Genomic DNA, 24047 nt, shown 5'->3' with positions numbered 1-24047 from the left:
AATCAGCAAGCCTAAGAGGCCTAGTGGTTTAGACCACAGCGCCACCTGCATCCGGGATTGTACTTAATGTAGGAGGAGTCCTGCTGCATCAGGCCCAAGTCCAGCACTCTGCTCTCACAGTGGCCAAGCAGGTGCCTACTGGAAGGTGGCAGGCAGGACCCGAGTGCCACAGCAACTCTTCCCAATTGGGATTCCCAGCAAACTGACATTCAGACAAACACTGATCCTAATTTGGCTAGTAGCCGCAGGCAACCAAAAATTCAGTGGGTTGGTGGAGGTGGAGAGGCAAATCTTTCCCTTCCTTCCCAAGGACGTTTGGTTTCTGTCCTGTGCGAAGGAAGAGAAGCCTCTCTCTCAGCTCTGCCAACCTGTTTGGTAGAGGGTGATTTAAGGCTACTATCCTGCCTTTGTGCATTGGCTGTGAAGAAAGGGGTTTTCCAGCATGGAAACACAGGAGACCAGCCTCTTAGCTGGCTAGTAAAAACCCACTGCAGGCTATTAAGGGGGGGGGCTCATTCACAAGGCATGTGGAAGGTCACAGGGTCTTCATTCCTGAGCTAAAGCTTTCATTCATTTGCTTCCAAACTGTGTCTCAGAAGTCAATCCAATGAGTTTTTAACTGACCAGTCATATCAAGTCAATTGCCTACATCTGCATGCAACAACGAGAAGGGGGGGGGAACAGTTCTGGAGGGGGAAAGGCATCCTTCCATTGGTCTTTGATGGTGAACACATCCCTCACAACAAACACTGTGCAAAAACAGCCTTCCCACTCCTGCCTAGAGTGAGAATGAATATTGCATCTGCCACTTGTTGCTTTCATAACTGCATTAAGAAAAAACTTTTAAAAAATTCTGTGTTGCTCAGTTAAATAGAAGTGCCTTTATTGGTCTGTAATCAATCAACCCTGAAATGATCAAATGTTGCAGCTTGACCCAGAAATTGCTGGGAGAGATGGGGCTCCTCAATGAGAACCATCAGAAATGGCAGGCTAGCTTTCCAGAAGTATAGCTGGACCTCCCCAATACAAACTTCCCCTCTGAGGTGTGAAATCTTTGGATATCATTGCTAATATTTCTTTCTTTCTGTCTTAAACCCGAAGTCTCCAAAAGGCGTGATTCCCAAACCTGGTTGCTAGAGATCCTTTTAACTAGAGATGCTGGGAGTTCAACACTGGACCCTCTGCATGCCAAGGACAAGCTGCAACCCTAAGTTATGCCAACACGACTCTTGAGAAGTCAAAAGGGAGCATCACATTCTGCGCTAAGGCAATGAATATACAAATGAATGCTCCCACCCCACCCCTTTTCCTCCACCCCCATAGCCCTGATACGTTTTGCATGGGCTGGGGATGGGCAGATGTTTCCTGCCCATCGGAAAGTGAAACTAGCAAAGTGGAAGTTGTTGTTTTTTTTAAAAAAGGAAGTGTTTTGGGTTGTTTTAAGCTCACTTTTAGGTTCTGACAGCTACATGTTCAGACCCCATGTTCAGACAGAAGAGGTCTGCCACGTAGAAGGAGCCGCTCCATTTGCCTGCGCACAGCAGGACGACCTGCAAGACGGTGGGAATTTTCTGTAATGGCATGAAGAAAACACCTCCCTGCCACCAATCCACATGGCAAGCCGCTGCTGGCAAATGACACCAAAGCAGGCTAAGATGCCAAGCACAGGGAGGAACGTGGGAACTGTCCTTGGTGATTAGAGTTTTGAACCCCTCCTGTGCAAGACTGTTCTGCCTTCCCCACCCCTGACTCCTGTTTCTTACTACTTGCTTTGCCAAAAATGGATGATGATAATAATAATAATAATAATAAGATGGTTGACATAGATATGCATAGAAGCCTTGAAGATGAAGAGGGCTTGAAAGCAGAAAGATAAGGCAGTTTCTTAAACCCCCGAAGCCTTCATTATCACGTACAGAGAAACCTCAAGTGCGTATCACTGCGTTTGTTCTGATTTCTGCCTCGTTGACCTTGGCCTCTTCCTTCCCACAGTTGAAACTTCCAAAGATCAAGTCACCTTTTGCTGCTTGCCTTGCTTTTACAAAGCATGTCCAGCAAGGACGCTCTGCCTATCTAGGGGGAGAGGACTTCCCAGCAGTGAGATCCTGGGTCGTAACTGACCTTGGCCCGGTCGCTCTCGTGAGGGTGACAGTAGAGGGAGGAAGATAAATGATACCAGCCACCCTGAGCTCCTTGGATATTAGAGCTTCTTAGGATACTGAGCAAATAAAGAGAAACAGGGAGCGTAACCCAGGAAACAAGGAGCACACATGTCAAGAGGCTGGCCTCTGTACCTGGGAACCTGGGACTACTGTGCGTATCTAGCTCAGTGCTGGCAACACTGACTGGCAGCAGCTGTCCAGGATTTCAAGAAAGGGACATCTCCAATATAGTGGCCCTGAGAGCCCCCCTTGGTTCATTCCTGTGCCATGCACAGCTTAGTGCAAGGAGAAATAAGCCCCCCATTCCTGGCATGGGCAGCTCTCGCCAAGAGAAATCCCACGCATGAGCTCAGGCAGAGAAACTCCATCAGAACATTACAAGGCCCCCTGACGCAGACCAGTCTTCCCTCCAGACACAGCAGTCCCCATTAGGGCTGGGCGATATATCGATACATCATCCAAAACCGGTTTTGAAGTCCGTATCGTGATATCCGTTTCATAACTTTTGAACTGGCAATATATCACAAAGCATGTTATGCATGTATGTGTGCTATGCAAAAAATCACAATGCGGGTGGAAACCGTGAAGCCAGCCAACGAGTCTCTCGATTTCTGCACCCCCCGTTATCTCTGGTGGCTCAACTCACAAGAATCACAAGAGCAGGTGCCGGCAAAAATCACAATGCAGGAAAAACCGTGAAGTCAGCCAATACCTCTACATCCTTATTTCAGACATCGTGAGATATCAGCATATTGTGACGTTTCGCTGGTGATACAACACGATGCTGACAACCAGATTATCGCCCAGCTCTAGTCCTCATCCTGAGATCGTCGGTGTCACCATCAGCGCTTGTGGCATTCGCACTCCTGTCTCCCCGTCATCTCCATTCGCAGGTTACGCAGCTGCTGAATAGGCCCAGTCCCCCATCCTGGGTCTGCCAAACAATATGGCTCCAGGCAGTTCAGGGAACGCAGCAGGAAGCAGCTGTATAAGCGCAACCTAAAACCTGTTCCCCCACCTCGCTCCCAGGACCTCTCTGGCGCTCCCCGCGCTACTCCTCCGGGCAAGCCCCTGGCCACTCACCAACGGCTCCACGTCCGGCACACCCTCATGCAGACGCACAGCTCCCGATAGCTGAGGTATTGGAAGACGGCCAACCAAACGTCCCGCTGCATGATATGGTCGGATCCGCTGTCCAAGGGCAGGGAGTCGGGCTCGGGGCTGTCGGGCGGCGGACGCACCACGTGCCGCTCCAGCTGCAGCAGAGGCTTGGGCGGCGAGGGCACCAGGGGCCAGTTGAGGAACTGAGTCCGCGCCACCATGCGCAGGCCCGTCTGCCCGGCGGGCCGGCCCGCCTTGCGCCCGCCCGCCTGCTGCTTGGCCCGTTCGCTGCCCCGGCTGGTCGGGCGGTGATTGTTCTCTTTCTCCTGAGAGTTCCCCCGAGCTTTCGGCTGCTTGCCGTTGCGCGCCGTCTCTGAGCTGCCGTTGCGCCGCCCGCCCTCCGCCTCCTCCTCCTCTTCCTCCTCGTCCTCTTCCTCGTCGTCCTCGCTGGCGCTGAAGCCCAGGGCGGCCAGGCGCTGGGAGCGGGTGGCTGGGGAGGCGGCTCGGCTCGACACCCCCCCGCTGGAGCCGTCCGAGCCCCGAGAGTCCGTGTCGGAGTCAGAGTCCGAACTGGAGCTCGAGCTGCTGCTGTTCTTCACCCGCTCCAACATCTGGCACATCTGCTTGAAGCGCTCCAACTTTTCCCGCTGGTGGGACTTGTCCGATTGCGTGGAGGGCTCCAGGGGGCCCGGAGGACCCTTCGGCTTCTGGCGGGAAAGGAAAGACCGGCAGTCAAGAGAGTTTGTGCCCTGGGTTGCTAGCTCGGTTTGGCTTTCATCCGGATGACCTCCCTGCTTGCAGGACTACAACTCCCATCATCCCTGACCATTGGTAATGCTGGCTAGGGGTGGATGTGTTTTGGGAATCCACTCTCTGGAGGGCACCACGATCCCACCCTGCCTGGACCTTTTCATCACATGTTGTCTTGAAAATAAGCTGGGGTAGCTCAGCTGGTATGAGACTCTTAATCACAGGATTAGGGGTTCAAGTCCCATGTTGGGCAAAAGATTCCTACATTGCAGGGGATTGGACTAAATGACGCTGGTGGTCCCTCCCAATTCTATGATTCTAGGATCTCCCTTCCAGAGGGTATTTACCAGGACTGGATTAAGACCTTTAGAGGCCCTAAAGCTAAGCACTTTAAAAGATTTTGGTACCCCCACATATATCTAACTCAAAATAGAAACCGTGTACTAAATTGTTATTGTTTGAAATGAAATAAAACATACAGTAAGATGGGAAATGTCTATTTTTTTGTACACTTCCACTTTATTCCATGAAACACACAATTTAATTACTATCTTAAAGGTAAAGGTACCCCTGCCCGTACGGGCCAGTCTTGACAGACTCTGGGGTTGTGCGCCCATCTCACTTAAGAGGCCAGGGGCCAGCGCTGTCCGGAGACACTTCCGGGTCACGTGGCCAGCGTGACAAAGCTGCATCTGGCGAGCCAGAGCCGCACACGAAAACGCCGTTTACCTTCCCGCTGGTAAGCGGTCCCTATTTATTTACTTGCACCCGGAGGTGCTTTCGAACTGCTAGGTTGGCAGGCGCTGGGACCGAGCAGCGAGAGCGCACCCCGCCGCAGGGATTCGAACCGCCGACCTTTCGATCGGCAAGTCCTAGGCGCTGAGGCTTTAACCCACAGCGCCACCTGCGTCCCATAATTACTATCTTACAGCTGAATTAATGTAGATAGATTTTGTCTCAGTATTTGTGAACTGAAAAGTGAAGTTGCTGGCCCATGGTAAATCCAGCAATGGAAAATTTCTGTGGTGCCCCCCCTTCCCTTAATGTCCTAAGCATGTGCTTATTTTGCTTTACGGTCAATCCAGACCTGGCGCTGACCAATGGTAGGGTTGACATATTCATTTCAAAACATGGGATTCTTGCCAGGAGGGAAGATCCCAGCATCCTGCTACCCTAGATATATATGAAATGCAACTCTCAACACTCAAGAGACACAGCCTGGGCTCAGGGCTCCCACATACAGTCTGCTTGGAATTCCACAACAGAAGACAAGGCGGGATGCAAGTGGACTGAATAAAGCATTCCACCATCTCCCCAACTACCTCCCAAGATCAATGGAGAGCAAGCCCTTTAAGTCTGGCCTCTACGTCATCTGGCTGCTTTCGCAACGTCCAGATTAGATGATGGGGAATGCACCCACAAAGGTGAGTGATTATAGTTAAGGTCTCTAGAGAAAACTCCAGGTCCAGCTGCTCCCCCCTTCAGACAGGAGGCTGATACCACTTTCTCCGCAAATCTAACCATGGGGATGGGCAAAGAATCTACTTTGCTGCCATAGCAGCATCTCTGACCAAGCATTTAGCAGTTTTTGACTGGACGCTGCTTTTCTGCCATGCCCTGCTTTGGAATGTTTCTGTAACAAAACTGTTTCAAACAGTTGCTTGCAGGGCACTTTGGCGAACGTTGTTGTTGGAAGACAAGACAGAAACGTGGTTGTTGTTTTTTAATCAACAAAGTTGCCTGGAGACTCACCAAAGCCCAAGTCTTCTGGACAAAGCGGGCAAGTTTGGAAAAACCAATAGCCAGAGACGTTAAGGGTTAGTAATTTTTTAAAGGAGCATTTTGGTGTTTTCAATATGACGTTACCTGCCTTGTGGCTTTGAGATGGACAGGCTATAAATCAAATAGTTGTAAAGGATCAAGAAACCAGGTTGTGTTTGTGAAAATCGAAAATGCCTGTATTCGCAGCTGTATCTCAGTACCCTTCGCTTGTGAGTATTTGACATCCTGCTAGGAGGGTGCCGGTGTCAGCTTGGGGAGCTGTCCGTTCGCAGGATACCCCCCCTCCCCAAATGGTCAGGTGGGATAATATTCCCTGTCATGTGATTGCAGCCCCACCTAGTGGCCAAAGGGAACACGAGCGCAGTCCTTCTGGATCAGATCAATCACACCAGAGTGTTCTGTTCTCACATTGACCAACCAAATGACTCTCTGAGCAGGGCAACTCTCTCATTCCTGATCCCCAGCGACTGGTATTCAAAGGCGTACTGCCTCCGATTCCGGAGCCTTATCCTCCACCCATTCCACGAAACCCCTTTTAAAGCCTCCCAAGTTGGCAGCCGTTGCAGCAGTCTGTGGGACTGCTGTCGACACACATGAAAAGGATGCCCCACTTGGGGAGCCCATGAAGCCAGCTGGACCGGCAAGAATTTGGGGGGGGGGTGGAGTGGCCACTTAGTGACAGCATCAGACTACAGTGTGAAGGCACCTGGGAAGCTCAGCATGTCCTGCTCTGGCCAGTGCCTGGATGAGAGACCAATGAAGGCAATGAATAAACTGAGAATGTGCTTAGCAGAGAATCCCAGCCCATTTTTCCTGAAGGCAGATTTTTTTTTCTTTGCGGGACTGTAGCTCAGTGAGAACATATTTTGTATGAAAAAAAAGAGAAAAGGGTCTCTGCTCAGCCCTGAAGCTCACTGGATGACCTTGGGAATGGTGTCGTCTCTCAGCCTAATCTACGTCAAAGGGCTGCTGCGGGGATCAAAAACGGAGACGAGCCATGTATTGCTGCCATCTGTTTCCATGGGAAAAGGTGGGATAGAATAAACAAATAAAATTCAGCCTTGAAACAGGAGAAGGCTGCTGCTGCCCAGCTACCTCCTATCTACTGCCTCAGCCAGAACCAAGGACTTGTTCTTCTCCTTTCACCATATGAAACTGCTTCTGCCAGATGCCTCTCTCGGTACCAGGCATTGCAGAAACCCACTGTCTTCACATCCATGTTTTTCGGGCCTCCCAAAAGGCCTCCCCTATGTCTAACTGGGCAAGGCTCTTCCTACGTGCCTGAAGGCTGCCAGCCACACACAGACGCCCCAGCTAAACCCCACCTCTCACCTCTAAGTCGCTGGCGGTGATCTGATTCAAGTGGATGGAGGGGTGGGAGATGGTGCCCTTCACCTCAAAGTCCCCACTGCCCATGCGGCTCCAGGTCTGCATGGATTGCAACTTGTTCCCATCGGGCTGCTGCTCAGCGGCCTGGAAAGGAAAGGTGCGGGCAGAGGAGAGGGAGAGGGAGAGGGAGAGAGAGAGAGAGAAGTTCAAGTGAGCTAGAGAGAGAGAGATGCGTCTTAGGACATGCAAGTGACTTGAGAAAAACGTGCACTGAATTGTGTGAACCTCCATTTGGAATCTGACAACAGCAGCCCCCTGGGTTTATATGAACAGGATCAGGGCCTGGGAGATGGCATTCTGCCCAGTCAAAATGCAGCAGGCTCGGCCTCTGCCACTCTAGAGGACGGAGAAGGAAACGTCAGGGAAGCTGATTGTAGCTAAATGTTAGGAGAAACTTCCTCAACGGCACAAGCTGTTTGACAGCAGAAAGACAACTGCCCCAGGAGGTGGGGGGTGGACTCTTCCTCGCTTGGGGGCGTTTTTGAGACCAGGTAGCGGATGAGCTAAAGCTGAGCAGTCAGACATCTGCTTAGCATGCAGAAAGTCCCAGCTTCTCCTAGTAAGACTGGGAGAGACTCCCTTTGTCGAATCCTAGAAAGCACCGCTGCCAGTTAGTGCAGATTAAGACTGAACTAGGCAGGCCAATGGTCTGAGTTGGCATGAGGCAGCTTCCTGGGTTGATACTGTACGGAGGAGCATGGAATGGAGGTTCTGCAACCTGATGTTGTGCAAAAGCTATGCTGGTGGACAGAACAGGCGCACGTCTTGCTCAAATGTGCTAGAGAAATACAAGGTGCACTCACATGCTGGTAAGCAGGTCACTCCCTTTCCACTTCTCTCCGCACAGCCTCCGTGTCCTGGTTCCCCCGCTATCCCCCTGTTATCTTATCCTGGCCTTGCTCCATAAAATCAAGCTGGGCGAGAAAACTCACAAGCACTCACCTTCTTCAAATGCTTTTCCCGCGTGCCTTTTAACTGCAAGAGAGAAGAGAAGACTGTTGGAATTCTGGGATGCAGTGTCTCTAATTCAGAAGACCCAATAAGGATTTTGAGGGCAAAGGAAAGCCTTTGGGAATGAGGGCAAGCTGGGAGGCTGTCCCATCAGGTGCAGCAAGTTACTGGGTGTAAAGAAACAAAGAAAAAAGGTGCAATGGGATGTTCTGGAGGAAGGAGTTAGCTCTCCCCTCTGCCCATCCCTCTTAGTGTGGTCAGCGCAGAAGACCAAAACCATAAGCCTGATCAACAACTCAGGAAGGAGGAGTAAAAATGCCCATTTGCGGGGTCCAATGTAAACCACACTTGCAAATGGACAAAGCAGGGCCGACTGTCAGCACCAATCATTGGGTCTGAGAAGCTGCCACCCGATGCCCAGTGACTGATAGGTGGGCAGCCCCATATACCTGCCCCAAGCAGGGTGCTGAGGGCAGGCCAGTTCTTGATCTGGCTCTGGAGCTGAAACACGTGCTCCATTCCTGCTCCAATGTGCCAGGAGGGAACTGGAGCTCCTTGATCTCACTCTCAGTAGGAAAGAATAACAGAGCTCAACCTCATGTTAAGCAATCTCAGGCCTAAGTTCAAAAAGCCTCTGCAAGCCATCAGTTCAGATCACTGGGAACAGCCGTTTGTCCCTCCTCTGGCCACCACCCCATTGGGTCAAAAGAAAGAAGGCGTGTTAGAAAGAACCTCCCCGCTCGGAGGCAGTATGGCACAGAATCTCAGCTGCTCTGAGACAAAACGGGAAAAGGGCGTTTTGCCTTTGCACATTGCTCACGGCCTTTCTGGAAGCAGCTGTCTGCCACTGTGAGGAAATGGGATGCTTGGCCAAAGTGGACCATTGGTATGATCCAGCTGGAGTCTTCTAGCGGGGTGATCCTAGGAGGCCAGGGGTCCTCCACATTTAGTGGGCTCAGAGACACATTTGGAAATCTGAGGAACCGGCTCCATGATTTAAAGCACGCTTTGACACCTTGCCAATTTAAATCACCTTGATTTGAAATCAAACCATCCCCCACCAAAAGGGGGGGGGAAAGATCCTGAAAGGCATTGTAAAAAGAAAAAGGGGCAGGAAGATAGAGGGGATTGGCTGGCACTGAAGAAGGGTCTCAGGGGATGCTGTGGTGCCCAGAACCACACTGGAGACCCCAGGAGAGGACCCTGGGTCCCTGGCCAGGCACGCAACATCCATCAGACAGAGCGGCAGCCTCTGACCTTTTTCTTGGGCCCTGTGTCTGGGGGTGGCAGCTCCTTCTCCTTCTTCCGCTTGTGGGTCCCGGCCTGAACCGGGCTTTCCTCCGTGGGTGGCGGGGGCAAAGGCGGTGCCGGCGCCAACTTCTTCTTGTTCTGAGCAGGCTCGTCCGTCAGCTTCCACCGGACGCCGTCCTCGCCGTTGTCGGAACGCCGCTTCCCCGTGCCGTCGCCCGAGTCCTGCGGGCGCAAGGAGGGGAGAGGGGCAGGGGCAATTAGTGGGCAGCCACAATTCACCTGAGTGCAAGATGGAGCAAGGGAAGGGAAAGAAGGAGGGCAAGCAGCCTGCCAGCCGCTTCCTGCTACCCGAAGAGAACAGGGGGACGGTGGGATGGGCTTTGGCAAAAGCGAGAGGACTCTCAAGAGCAGCAGGACAGGGATCACCTGCACTGGGCACAGACCCGACAGCAGCAGGATGCGGCCACTTGCAGATGGCTCAACACATGTGGGAAGTTTTATTTTAAACACGGCAAGTTGTCCTTGAGCGTGGACAAACGTAAACATGTTTTCCAGATGGCAGACAAAGAGCCAGACACTGGTTTTGCTCAGGGACTCCAAAGGAGGATAAAAAAGGAAGGCGGGAAGAATAAGGTTCTTGCATTTCTTGGAGGGTGGATAAAAATCAATGATTTTTTTATTTAAAAGTTTTTTTAAAATCAGATTTTTAAAAATTTAAATCGGATTTTAAAAATAAAATGCTTTTGGAGGAAAAATCTTTCTAAAGATAGTTTTCTATTTAAATTACATTATAGTCATTTGTTTTAAGTTTTTCGTGTGTGCTAAAACTCGGTCTAAGTTTTTTTTTTAATTGTTTAGTTGCATCAGTTAACAAACATGTATACATATGCTATAATGTTATTGCTTTAGTTAAATAAATTGTTTAAATTATTATTAAGAAAATGATTGTTTTTCTCCTTCCAATAAAGTACAGCAGAAAACACTGTCCAAATATAAACAGTTAACTTATTAAACCTCAAAATAATTTCATAATTATCTGTATAAGTGTTTCTAATAGTATAACCAAATCAGTAATTTTTGATATAACTGTAAAAAGTACTCTGAAAATTTATTATTCCAAAAACGAAACCTCCATCTGGTTGTAAATATTAAGATTATACCAGCAAGAATGAGTCTTTCTGTAAGAAAATGATTTAAATCAAGTCTTACTAATGATTTAAATCGTGATTTAAATCAAATCCACCCTGATTTCTTGTAATCTTTTTGTGCTGAGAAAAGAACTGGTGGAAGGCAGGCAGGGGAGACATCACCACTGTCACACACAGATTCTCCCCTGAAAAGCATGACAGCCTTTTCAAAATGTTGCTCCTCATGGGCAGTTTCCAAAATGGGAAATGTGCCCTTTTATATTTATCATTAGCAAAACGTCAACCACAACATTCTTTTGCCTCCTGGAGGTACACAGTTGGCTGGGACACGCAGGGGAGTGTCAATTTAGGGGACAAAACTTAATTTTTGCAGATTTCTTCAGTGAGGGGTCTTAATACATTTCTGAGCGTGAGGAATTCAAATCTGCTATTTAATTTTGTGACTGGATAACATTTAGCTTGCGGAGTCTATGTTTGGTGAAGAAGCATATAAGTTGCTTTCCGAGAATCAAATAATTTCAATTTTATCTTCTGAACATGTCAGCTAATGCTAAATAAAAACAAAAATAAATAATAATAATAGTATTGATATACAATACTAATATATAAAACATTAATATATAATACATTTGCAGTATATGATTTCTATGTATTTTACACACAATTTAGTTTTGTTTGGTAAGTAAAATAAATATTGCCATATTTACGCAAATCTAACATGCCATCAAATCTAATGCGCACCTCAATTTTCAAAACTTTGGAGCCAAAAAAGTATTTGCTGGTGAGTGTAAATGTGCCATCAAATCTAATGCACACCCTAATTTTCAAGATGTAATTTGACCATTTGTAATTTGTAATTTGACCCTTACCTTTGAGTAAATACAATAATTAAACCAGAACAACTTTTGAATTCCCAAGTCATGTTGCAACTTTTTAGCATTTTTGGAATTTGGAAGCTGAAAAAATAAAACTTGCTCCGAAATGGGACATGGCCTTTGCTGTACGTAACTTCCTCCTCAGGAGATCTGAGTGGATCTCTCCACTTTAAGCTTCAGACAAGCTGTTAGGACCCCATTTGGGGAGAATGCCATTTTATAAATACATATCTAGATAGAGAAGACCCTGGTTGGGGAGGAGAGATCCAGTTGCAAACAGGTGACAATTTACTGGGGAGAAATCCCAGTGGTTCAGCACCCGCTTTGCCTCATGAGGTCTGGAAGCATGACTACCAAGGCAACAAGCAGCTCCGCTCTCTTTGAGGATGGTGGGCCAGCAGGCCTCGAGGAGAGTTTATTTCCACATGACAACAGGAAATACTGAGCAGGAGCGGATTAGCCGAGGAATGGGCGTGCGGAATTTCAGGCCGCGTATTCCCTGCGTCCAGAGCCCACAACCATCCATCACTCCCCCCCCCCCAGTGCTGGCTGGGAGGGGGTGAGGGAAAAGCACAGAAGCTGGGAGCCTAACCTGGATGTTGAAGCAGCTAATTAGGGCAAGGTGCCCAAAGGGCAAAATCAAACTGAAAGGATGCACACCCAAACCTGGCTCCATTACGCCCACCCTCCCCAGCACATACACACAGAGCCTCCCAAAGCAAGACTGGCCTGGCAGGGCACGGATGGCCCCCCAGCCCACACTGGGCTGGCCGTGCAAAGGTCTTCCATCACCCCACCGCACTGCCCAGCAGACCCATCGACGTACTTTCATCGATTTGCCTTCTCTCTTGCACTTAGGGCATTCCCAACAGTTTGGAATCTCGTTGTTGATGACCCCTTCGGCTTTCCCCATCTGCAAAAGAGAAAAGGGGTGACAGCATCTGTTAGGCCCAAAGAGTGGTGGTGGTGTTGTTGTTTGCAAGGGCCAGTTTCTCTCTCTCTCTCTCTCTCTCTCTCTCTCTCTCTCTCTTTCTCGTTCACTCCCTCCAGCTCACCTTCAAGCAGCCCGGATGCACAATCTCGTTGCAAATGGTGCACTCCATGAGCGACAGGTTGAACTTCTCCTCTTCGCCCTCCACTGTGTCCTCTTTCCCGGCCTCCCCACACACCAGGCACACGGCCGTGTGAGGTAGAACTGGCTGCAACGAGAGAGGGGTGGGAAGTGAGGGGCAGGGGTGGAGGGTCGGGGGCAGGGATGGGGGTTCACTCGTGTGAGGCTCCTTCCCACCCCGCAGAAACAGGTTACAACGAGGAACTGCGGGAAAAGTCAACGAATCGACAGTACATTAGATGCGTGCAGCGGCTCTCCTGTGCAGCTAACTGAGATCCCTGAAGAAGCCCATCTTCGGCAATTTCCCAATCCATTGCGCCATTGCTCGTGGGAACGCACTGCATTTTTCCGCCACTGAATGCAATGCCCGGTTCTAAACTTTGCATCAGAACTATTGGTTAAAACGTGTTCTATGCGAACTGGGGTAGCTCAGTTCGTAGAGCATGAGGTTCGTAGAGCATTCAAGCCCCACGTTGGCTCCCTCGTGGTCCCTTCCAACTTGGCAATTCTATGATTCTATAATTCTTTCACAAGGAACACACACCCCACACACATACACAGAGCGCTCGGTTCCTGAGCTTTCATAAGGGGGCAATCACTGATGTAACACTTTGAAAGACAAGACAAGCCACTCTACAGATATTTCAGGGAAACAATAGCACTCAGCAATTGCTATGGGACCTTCTATGAGACTGGGGAGAAATGATCGGATGGGAGGCTCCTAGAATAACTGCAGCTTGCAGCATCTAAACAGATCAAAGATTAATTTTGCTTCGAATCAAACAAGTCTCCTGCAGCCGATAGAAAGCAGATCCAAAACATGTGAAACAAGAAAAGGAACCCAAATCATGCGATAAACTCAGTTCCTGGGCTGCACAATTCCAGGACTGGGAGACGGAGGCATCTTTGAATGCTCAAATATACAAACAAACATATTCCATCCCTGCAAGCAAAAGCCGGCTTGCAAGAAGAACCTGCAGCTCTTCTGCCTGACATGGCAGCTGTTTAGATGCAGAGAGTTCCTTTGCAAAGTTCCTCACTCGCTCACATGATGTGATCTGGTTTTACATGCAACGCTCAGCTGGTTCCAACATGCAGTAAAATAGCTCGAGGGACAGTGCTGACACATCAGAGCACGTGAGGCAAACTGAATATGTGAAAGCCCTCCCATGTAGAAATAATAATAATAATAATCCTGCATGCAGAAAGTAATTAAGCCAGCATGTCAAGCAGGACACTTTCACTTTTCAAAAGTCTCCCTTCCTAACATACTAGCTTTCTATATGTAGGGAGCAGTGTGGTCTTGCACAGATGCAGATATATTTGTAAACATGGAGAATTCCTCCATGCCAAGCCCCCCACCTGCATCCTGAATTATTAAACCCCGGTTAGAACTGTACCCCACACTTTTTTTCTACACGTCTGACATATCTGAGAGTCACACGCAAAGTCAGAAGAGACAGGAACATGCGGCAAGAATGAGGACTTTGAAAAGAGATGCGGCCGGCATTTTTAATGATCTGCCTCAACCCTTGAGAGAACTAGGAACACATGAGAGTTTATGAAGACTCCCTCAATGCAGGCTTGACAGCATTTACCTTCACAATCCTAAGGATCAGAAACTTATGCCGCATTTAAAATCATGTTCAAATTTTCTTTGCTAATTTAAAATCACAGCACATCTCAAGCAATTAACCCAGAAATCACTTGTCATGTTTCTTTCATGGGCAGGCAAGTTAGAAAATGGACATAATTGGAAACACAGTTCATATTCCACGTTGGATGGTTTGCGATGAAAGGTATGGTCTTTGGCTCTTTTAGGGAAATTGACACAACAAAAGAGATGTTGTTGAGGAATCATCTAAGAGCAGTGATGGCCAAACTTGGCCTCCAGGTGTTTTGGGACTACAATTCTCATCATCCCTGACCACTGGTCCTGTTAGCTAGGCATGATGGGAGTTGTAGTCCCAAAACAGCTGGAGGGCCAAGTTTGGCCATCACTGATCTAAGAGGATACCTTTACTGAACTTTAGTGTCCTCTCCTATAAGCTAACAGAGGTGACTCTAGACTCTCATACAGCATGGCAGTCCAGTTCATTTTGGAGCAATTAGTGACACACACTTTGAATGCCCCTATTGGATATCCAGTGCCTTACCACTTTGCCGTTGGGCTTATTAGTTTTTCTGTGAAAACTTTAATAAAATCAATGGGGTTTTTTTTTACGCCTCCCTTACCAATCTGCGCCAACCTGCCCCTCTATTTGCTGTGCTGGAGTCAGGGGACCAGCAGCCCCAAACCCTGGACAGAAACCCACCCTGCAAACCACCCTCCCTGCCGCTTCCCCACTCACCGCCGTGCACTGCCGCTGGAGGCAGGACTGCTTCATGCGCCCAGGCCCCCCAAACTTCTTCATGTCCTTGCAGAAGTGGCACTCCCCACACTCCGACCGCAGGCAAGCTTTGCACTTCCGGCACCGCGTCCGCCGCCGGCGAGCTCCAGCCCCCGCCCCTTTGCTGGACGACATTGGCTACGTCCCGCTTCAGCTACTCTCTGGGCTGCAAGGGGAGAGAAAGAGAGAGAGAGGCGCGCAAGCGATGAGCGAGCCACCGCTTTCCAAGGCGGGCAGGCAGGTGGGCAAGGAAAGTGGCAGCCGCCAAGATGAAGAGGAGAGAGGCAAACTGAAACGCAAAAACAAGTGAACCGAGATCCTGGCATAATCGTCAAGGGGAGGAAACTGTTAAACAGGCAATGCGCTGGAAGAAGAAACTGGAGCGGTGGAAACCCTTTGCTCACAGGCCTGGCTAAGACTGCCAAGATTTCCAATGCGGCCTGCAAGGTCATGATGGACGCACCAAGGCCACCTGCCCTACAACTGATGTCATGTAAGGGCCAAGCAAAGATGTGGCTCAGATGAAAAGGAGGGTGCAGACACAGCTGATCAGCCCTGCGCAACAGGGCAGATGCAGAGAGCAGACATCCCCATCATCAAGGCATCATGGAATGAACAGTTCAGGTCAAGAAATATTGCACCCATTGGGGGTGAAATTGGGGCAACCCACTACATCAGGACGCCTTGGTGCCACTCCCAGTTTTGGGAAGGGTGAAGGGACAAGGGGTCCAGCGTCAATATGCACCTGCAGTTTGGCAGATTCAGGGAACTTGGGGTCTGCAGTGGGCCCACAACTCTGAGCCTGTGAAGAACCTTAGTGCCCCACAGAGGGTGGAACCACAAAGCAGTGCATCCCATTGCCGCCTAGGCTAGGACAGGTCACGCGACAAACCCGGACATCTTGCAGAACTTTCCAGTCAGGCCTGGTTCTTTGGTGCAAGGAATCAAGAGACTCATTTTGCAGCTCTCGTTTTGCCACAGACTGCATTGCTCAACTTCACCTACAGCAGCCCGTTCCTTGCTATCGCTGTGTGTGTGTGTGTGTGTGTGTGTGTGTGTGCGTGTGACACACACACACACACACACACACACACAGGATTTTCATTCTTCTCCAAGATCAGGGAAATGCTCCGGACACGCGACAGAGAGCTCTTGACATGCTTCTTCTTATAAACAGGAAGCCTGTGTATATGGCCATGGCTTTAGATTTTGTCCGAAACAGAACTGGAAGGGGGGGAACACTTCACACCCCTTAGGAGCAAACCACTTTACTGGAGCAGGGGGGAAAAGGTATATGTGTCTGCAGGCCCCAACTGCCACAAAAACTAAGGTTTTAAAAATGCTCTGCTGTTGAACAAACTGCACATACACACAGACACAACACCCTACAGCTCTCTCAGAAACATTGCACAGCGGAGTAAGGAACCAAGCGAGATTACAATATCAGCACCAAGAATGCAGAGCAAATCAGCCTTTGCTGAATATAACTGCGCGGCAAAGTTCAGAAACAGAAGTTTTAAAAAGAGAAAATAAATTCATTGACGATTTTAGAACCTCTGCTTCCCAGCATTTGAAAAGTCTTAAATCTTCTACCATCCTGACCAAGCTTAATAAAACCCAATATTGATAGTTGCAAAACTACAACTAGGATCCAAAAACAAACAAAGCCAACAAGCCCGATCCTTTTCACACAAATAATTCTACGTGCTTAAAAGGGCTTTGGGACACCTGCATTTCTGGACAAAGCTCCCAATCCCACAGAGGAGCCACTTTTGAATCCTCTTTATCTTTCTTTCAAAAGCAGCTGGTGCTATGGGAGAGGTCTGCTGTTTCTGTCTGTTTGCACCCTGATCTATATGAATAAATACAGAAAGAAAGCTAGGGCTCTAGTTTATTTATTTCCTTCCCTAGGTTACTTATTCCAAGACATGATCTTCAGGCCAATGAAGCAGCAACCTTGCTAACACTAAGCAGGCTGTGCAGCAACACCTTTTTATAAGCTGTCTTAAGGTCCACCATGGGAGAAAGGCAGGATATATGGGCAGTAAATTTAAGTGATAAAAGAGGTCCCTATCCAACAGAGTCTTCTGGTTTGCCTCCGGAGAGTTCTCAAGGCAAACAAACTTCCCTCCCCTGTAACAGTTATCACACAAAAATGGGTTGGGAGTCAAAATATCAGAAACCCACAACAATGTTTGGAAGGGGAAAATACCCAGCAGGGAGGGCAAAAATTGCAAGAAGCAACCTTGAGCATATTTGTGCTCCAAAACAAAAAGGTCCAGCACCAAAGTTTCCATTTTCATCCCCAATAAAAACTGAAGTGCATGACAACAGAGTAAATGATGCAAAGTTGAGCAGTTTCCCCCCTCTCCACATGATTTCTTCTGTTTATGCTCATGACAGGCAGCAAATATTTCCCTAAGATTCTCTCTCTACCCCTCCACCCCATCACTGAAAATCCAGCACAGCTCCCTCATCCCCACTGAGTCGCAAGCTTTCAAACCTAGAAACGCAGTCCTGATGCTGACTGCACTGTCTAAACATCAACTTTTGCACATGCCCAATACAATCACAGAAGAATACGCATGGCTCTGGATGCAATTATACAGCAATAGCCAATAAAGAAGAACAAATCTAAGAACCTTTGCAGTGGGTTTCTTTTTGTTATTGAAAGAAAAGCGCCCAATTAATTATTTTTTTACAGCGGTTGGACGGTGTGTTTTTTAAAAAGGGTAACTCTTCTGAAATGCTTGAAAAAATGTACTTGTCCCCAGCTGATAAAATCTACTTAGTTTATTCTGTCAACAGAGGAGTAAGGGGCATCCAAGGAAATGCCTTGCTGATCGAGCTACTGCAATGGCAAGAAAGATGGACTCAGATCCTACCTCTGTCAGAGATTCATCATATATCCTTTGACGCATCACTTCGGCTCAACCACGGGCCTGTCTCTCTCTAAAATAAGAGCAACACTGAACCACCTCACAAAAACTCTGTGCAGGTTACAAGCCCAATATTAATGACAAAGCTGCAGCGGAATAAAAAGAAGCTAGATTCTAATAATGTGGCTCAATGGGGACCTTTTAGGTTAAATCAAGGGATGGACTTCACTGCTCTCACTCTTCTGCCTGCTTACACCAAAGTCAAAAAAGACACTGTGATTTATAGCTGCTTTAATTACAGGTGCCCATGGTGCTGGGGTGAAGGTTCTCCCCCAACTACTGTTTTATAGAAAGGGCTGAAAGAAAACAGGTGAGTTTCCCCTCCTAAAGAGACAGGGATATCAGCAATGAGAAGGACTGCAGAAGCACCCTAGCTATGGGCAGCACCTTTAAAAAAAAGAAAAAGAAAGAGTGATTCTCTGTGTTGCTTGTTAACATGTGGCTGCCAAGGTTGCACTGCTTTAATGCGGTTTACAACAAGGAAGGGGGACCTGTGGCCCTCCAGATGCTGCTGGACTACAACTCCCATCATCCCTGGCCATTGGCCAAGTTGGAATCCAACAACATCTGGAAGGCCACAGGTTGCCCACCTCTGGTTTAGAATGAGGCATTTGCAGGTTTCATGTCGCTATCCTGAAAGGTGAGCCTTCACGAGGAAATACTGCAGGCAGGGCATGAAAAATATTTCATGCTTCTAGAAGCCAGTATCTGGTTTAGAAAAAAAGAGAAAAGAAGGAAACGCCAACAAGTCACTGATTGCGGGTGGGGGAACAAGTCAAATTCTTGGGAACCAACATGGTATCTCAAAAGAAATTTCCCAGTTCTGTCTGGAGGCCTGCTTGCCAAGCTGGCGGCTCAGATGTGGAATTGATACAAGGGCTTAGGATATTTGAGTTCTACCTTCATCAAACAAAGGGAAGAACTACTGTAATGTACAAGGAGCTGCTTATCAATATGGATTGGAAGTGGAGTTTTTTTTGGGGGGGTAGGATACAGAGAAGGAGAGAAATCGCACAGTAATAAACAGAAAATGAAAGCAAGGCTGTAAAAAGCTTTTCTATGGGTAGCACTTCCCAAAACATTATTAGTCCCATTGAAATAAAACTACATGCTTAATCTAAGAGCAACCATTTCCACAGGGCCTTTCTTGAAGCAGGGAAAGATGGAACAGGAGAAAGAAGGCAAAGGAGGAGGATGTTGGCTAGAGGAGGTTGGAAACTCAGAGAACAGATTTCATATCAGGAGCAGAAAAGGAAAGCCAAAAAGGAAAGGGCTACATTTGCATCATTAGCAACTGTTGCAGATGACAATCGTTAATATAACACCATCAACAGGTACATGGCACAGTAATGCAACCAAAAAAACAGCAGGTCCTTGACCTGAGGTGCTTGCAACTGAAGGACCAAACTCAGAGGCCCCATTGTCTCCTCCACCATCACTACTTAGATCCCAAGGCCTCTGAGAAAAGTTTTAAAAACCACAAAACCACAGCTGGTTCAGATATACTTCTCTGCTCTTTCTACATGATGTCCAGTTGAACTTCCCTTGCGCCATGACGTCACCACATCCCTCCATTGGCAGTGAATGATGTGACAGAGCCACTGAGTTGTTAGAGCGGAGGCAAGTTCTTCCAGGCATTACATAGAGGAGGGGGAAGGGAAGCAGAAGCAGAACTGGTGTTTTCTGAGCAAGTGCTGTTTTGCGAGTAACATCCAATTTTGCCCTAAATTCCCATGGCGGGGAAAAGCAAAGGAAACAGGGGACAAATACAATCAAGGGGAGTTAACACATATTTCAGAGAAAGGATCTGTCCCAGTTGGGGAGCAAGGCCTAAAGCATCAAACCAAAAGATCCAAGGAGGAATTAGAGAAGAGAAAGTGGTGGCACCACACAGAATGGCCTCTGCCTGCAATGAACTTACGGTATAGACAGCAGAACACTTCAGTTCCCCAAACCGGAGGGGGAGGGACAGACCTGGGCATGCCCATAACCTTTTGATGTTCTTTGCTGCAAAACACCATCACTTCATCTTTTGATAGATATATATTTTGTAAATTAGGGCAGGGGGTGCCATTAGGGATGAGCTGGTAAAGGGGGAGGAACAGGTTAGGTGGCAGAAGGCCTCGGTGAACCTGAATAAGCCACTTGATCTTGCTGCACTCATCTCCCCCCCCCACACACACATACCACAGTGCCCCCGCTTGCAAATGGTCACCAAACACATCCCACAAGCAGCACCCCCGACTTCCTAAGGCCGCCCGCCCGCCAGCCGCCCCCTGCATGTGGGATCAGGTGGGAGGGAGGCAGGCAGGCAGGCAGTCGAGAGGGCCGTGGTGTCTATGGGAACTTGGCTGCGATACCTCATCACGCCCCAGCATGGCCTCAGAGCTGACAGGCCCGGTCCTGGCAAGGGATCCCGAACACCTCAGCCCGGCCCTGCACGGTGCCGGCTGCTGGCTCCCCTCGGCTCCTCTCCGCCATCTGCAACCTGCTTGACACATCTCCGCTCTCGCCGCCCCTTTAAAAGCCTCTAAGTCCAGGCAGCTCTCGGGGGCGAGCCTCCTCCGGCAGATCCCTCCGGATCCCGCAGCTCCTCGAGGTGGGAGAGCGGAGCCATCCCGGATCCAGGGCCCCCTGAAATCGGCAGACACGGCCCATCCCCTCCTCTCCTCCGCTTCCCTTCCCCTCCCCTCCCTCCCCCAGGGCTTAAAACATGAGAAACACAGAGAGAGAGAGAGAGGGAGGCAGGAGCGCTTTACGACCGGCAATTCCTTCCCCTGGAAATCGGAGAGGAGAAACTTTGGTTCCACGCTTGCCCCCGCGCACACACATCCACACACACAGGCGCAGGACATGCGCGCGCGCCCCGGAGCCACTCCGCTCCTCTCCTCCGCTTCCCCCTGGTGCCCGTCAGATGCTGCTGCCCACCCAGGAGAGGACCCCCTCTTCCCAGTTAAAAAAAAAGCAAGCCGGCCAAAAAAAAGAGATGCACCCCAGTATCCGCTCGCTGGCTCGCTGGCTCGCTTGCTTTCCTTTTGGGTACTAAATAAATAAATAAATAGCGACGCCCCCCGCCCCCACTCAAAACAATCCAGCCCAAGGTGACAGCACGTAAGGGTGGGAAAGAGGGAGAATGCCCAAGAAAACAAAAACAACAAAGGAGATCCCGAAAGGAATGGGGAAACTGAGGAAAGCACAATAGTGTACCTTGCATTTGAGGGGAGGCCGGGGGAGGGGGAGGCTTAGAAGCTCCAGATCCCACCTCCAACAGATACATTCATGCAACCCGCCTGGTAGCTTAACAGCACTCCCCCCCTCCCCAATCCTCCTTCCCTGCATATGAGTTGTTGTGATGTTTTCACATGCTGTGTGCGTTCACACGACCTGCCCTGCATATACAGCTAATTTGGGGGGAAAGGGGTTATTTTGCAAAGCGACTGAGGGTCCTCCTCAAAAGCATCACGTTGGAGGTCGGAGAGGGAGAGCGAATAAATTTTGAATGGGGAGGGGGGAGGGAGAAAGTGTTGGCTTCTGGAAAAAAGGGACAAGGGTCTCTATTCCTGGAAAAGCATTCTTTCGCAAAGCCAAGAGAGATGGGGGGCGGCGGAGGGACTTACCTTTGGGAAGCGCATCCAGGCACCAAAGATTCTTCCTCATCCATCAGCAGCCTCCGAAAGAGAAAAGATGCTGTACGTCTTACAATCGCTACACACACCACACACACACATATCTACACAAACACTCACATATCACAGACAGGCACCAGCCAAATGTGCCTTAGGATGGGAGGAGATTGGAGATGGGGAGCAGACCCCCCCTTTAAAATCCATGAAGGGTTTGGGAGCGGAGAGCGAAGGAGAGATGGGCTACTCACCTGCTGTGTGGCCATGGGGCGGATGGCGATTCTAATGCTGGGTTTGTTGTCATGGTGGGCAGTGGAGGGGGGGGGGAGAGAGAAGAGATCCAGCCAGTTGTTGAAGGATTTGTGTGTGCGTGCGTCTCTCCCTCAGTCCCCCCCACAAAAATAGGGGGGTGGAGAAGAGTCGGAGGGGCGGGTCGATCTCCCCAAAGAGGCGATTACAGATTCATAGCAGCAGTTTCCCCCAGTCCTCTCACCCCCTCTCTCCTATTCTACCCTCCACGGTTTCCTTCCTTGCCCTTGGGAGAAAACAAGGGGATGATGTGTGAGGAGGCTTCCCTTCCCCCCGAACATCTAAAAAATAACAAGGAAAGCTCCCTCTGTAGCACACATCTACTCAGGGACCCCCTGCACCCCTAATTTTGGATGGAGCCTTGGGCATTGCCTATGCGCGGTGCAACCTCCAGTAACCCCCCCTCCAACCCTCCTTGCTTCCTCCTGACTCCTCCTCCTCTTCTGCCCACCACTGAGATTTTCCTTAGTTGCCAGAACACCCACCCTCCCCTTTTCAAATGTAGGCAGACCACTCCCCTCTCTAAGCCCACTCCCCACTCCTTGGGCTTACTGGAGGTGGGAGAAGAGGAGGAGGAGAAGGGGGACTTGCCCCTTAGCTTGTTACTCCAACAACATCTCCATGCACTTTGGAGAGCAGTGGGGAGGGGGGAATCAAAAGGGGGTGGGGGCTAGGTGAAAACAGTCCCCAAATGATATTGATGATGATGATGATGATCAGCCTTTCCCTTTAAATCAGGGACATAGCTCTGGCCTCACTCTCACACACAGAGCCCAGATGGAAAAGGCCCAGTGCCTGCCTTGGCGATCTCGCAGCCTTCTGCCCCCCTCCTAAGCAATGAAGGGGGGGTTGTTAACCTTGCAAAACCCTTGCTCCTGCAACGGGGTGGGGCCCTCTAGGCGCTCCCCACTGCCAGCCCCCCCGCCCTGCAATCCAAGGGGGGAGTGGGAACCTGGTGCCCCCCACCCCACCCTTTTCCTCAAGGGGGCTCTGCGCTGCCCAGCTGTCCCTCCCCCCACATAAGGGAGGGCCTTTAAACCCACCCACCCCCCTCCAAAGGGGCAGGTCGGGGAGTGGGGTTCACTCGCCCCCACAGCTCCTCGGAAGGGACAGAGCTAGGCCCCACGGTGCTGGTGGAGCCGCCTCCTCCTCCTCCTCCCCCAGCCTCTCTCATCCTCTCCTCTTCCTCCTTCCCTTTCACATTCACTCACTCACACATACTGATACACACACCTCACTCAACGCATAACACACACACACAAAACCGTCATGGCGGTCTCGGGAAGGCCAAAAGGGAACACTCGACGCGCGGGGGCTCATGGGAGAAGTAGTTTTCTCTGCCACCTCAGACGCATCCGCCTCTATGGGCACCTGGGGGAAGTTTGGACTACAATGGGGATGGCGGCCAATGCCTCCGCGCAATGCCGGGTGGGGATTGTAGTTTTATTCCCCGCCTCGACTCCTTGGCTCCGTTGGTCGCTATAGCCCCCGAAGAGGTGTTTGGACTACAGCTAAGATGGCAGCTTGCGGCGGCTTCGTCCCCAATGCCTCATGGGAAGAGTAGTTTTGCTCACTCATCGGATCAGGCCTGTGTAAGCCAAGTTCTCCGAAAGGTGTTTGGACTCCATTTAAGATGGCCGCTGAGGCGAAAGGCATCATGGGAATGTAGTTCTATCCTCCAGGCCCGTGCCTGGGTATTTCTCAGTGCCTTTATCGTTTGCTTCTAGGTCCTCAAGGAGAATGCCTGGACTACAACTAATATGGCGGAGTAGGAGGGGAGTGGGGAGAGGCATACTGCCGAACGGAATTGCGGGAGATGGTGTTATATAGCTCAAAGCTAATTGAGTTCTGTTTTTCTTAAGCGAGTAATTCCCATTTGCAAACATTGCACGTTAATGGTCTGGAAGGCGAACCAAAATGCAGATTTTTTCCGTCTGCATAGGATTGCCACCGTTTGAGTACTTTACCTCTGAGCATGTACAGAGTTTCTCTTCTCTCAAGGGTATTAATGTGTGGTGTTTTTTTTTACCCTCCTTAAAATGAAATAAAACAAATGTAGAAAACTTATGGGAGAACTCCTGCAATTAAAATGGCCTTGTTACCAAAGATAAATATTTTATTCCAGTTTTCAGCTATAGAACTGCAAGCACAACAGATCGTGAAATGACATGATTTCACTTATGTTGCTTTGGAATAATAAAAGACCAAAAATAGAAGCTGTTGCAGTTCAGTTATGAAAGAAAAGAGGAAGTATATCAGTGGTATG

At 49.4% G+C, this 24047-nt stretch overlaps 1 protein-coding gene across 3 annotated transcripts in view; it reads right to left on the bottom strand.

Annotated features, from left to right (window-relative positions):
• Nucleotides 1-23165, bottom strand: part of FBXL19 (F-box and leucine rich repeat protein 19) — a 30421-nt gene extending 7256 nt beyond the window's left edge. The window contains exons 1-9 of one of the 3 annotated variants that reach the window (XM_081883622.1): nucleotides 21724-23165; nucleotides 21467-21517; nucleotides 14872-15076; nucleotides 12465-12608; nucleotides 12236-12322; nucleotides 9393-9608; nucleotides 8127-8159; nucleotides 7128-7268; nucleotides 3246-3970 (exon numbers count right to left, since the gene is read on the bottom strand). In XM_081883622.1, coding sequence (XP_081739748.1) covers nucleotides 3246-3970; nucleotides 7128-7268; nucleotides 8127-8159; nucleotides 9393-9608; nucleotides 12236-12322; nucleotides 12465-12608; nucleotides 14872-15045 — 1520 coding nt within the window. In that variant the 5' untranslated portion in view covers nucleotides 15046-15076; nucleotides 21467-21517; nucleotides 21724-23165. Of the gene's footprint in view, nucleotides 1-3245; nucleotides 3971-7127; nucleotides 7269-8126; nucleotides 8160-9392; nucleotides 9609-12235; nucleotides 12323-12464; nucleotides 12609-14871; nucleotides 15077-20209; nucleotides 20577-21466; nucleotides 21518-21723 lie in introns of those variants that run through there. The other 2 variants (XM_081883624.1, XM_081883623.1) reach the window with 2 other exon arrangements.
• Nucleotides 23166-24047: the final 882 nt, after the last annotated feature.

Source organism: Podarcis melisellensis (genome assembly GCF_964234715.1).
Source record: "Podarcis melisellensis genome assembly, chromosome: 13".
NCBI lineage: Eukaryota > Metazoa > Chordata > Lepidosauria > Squamata > Lacertidae > Podarcis > Podarcis melisellensis.
This window is presented reverse-complemented; position numbering and strand designations above follow the sequence as displayed.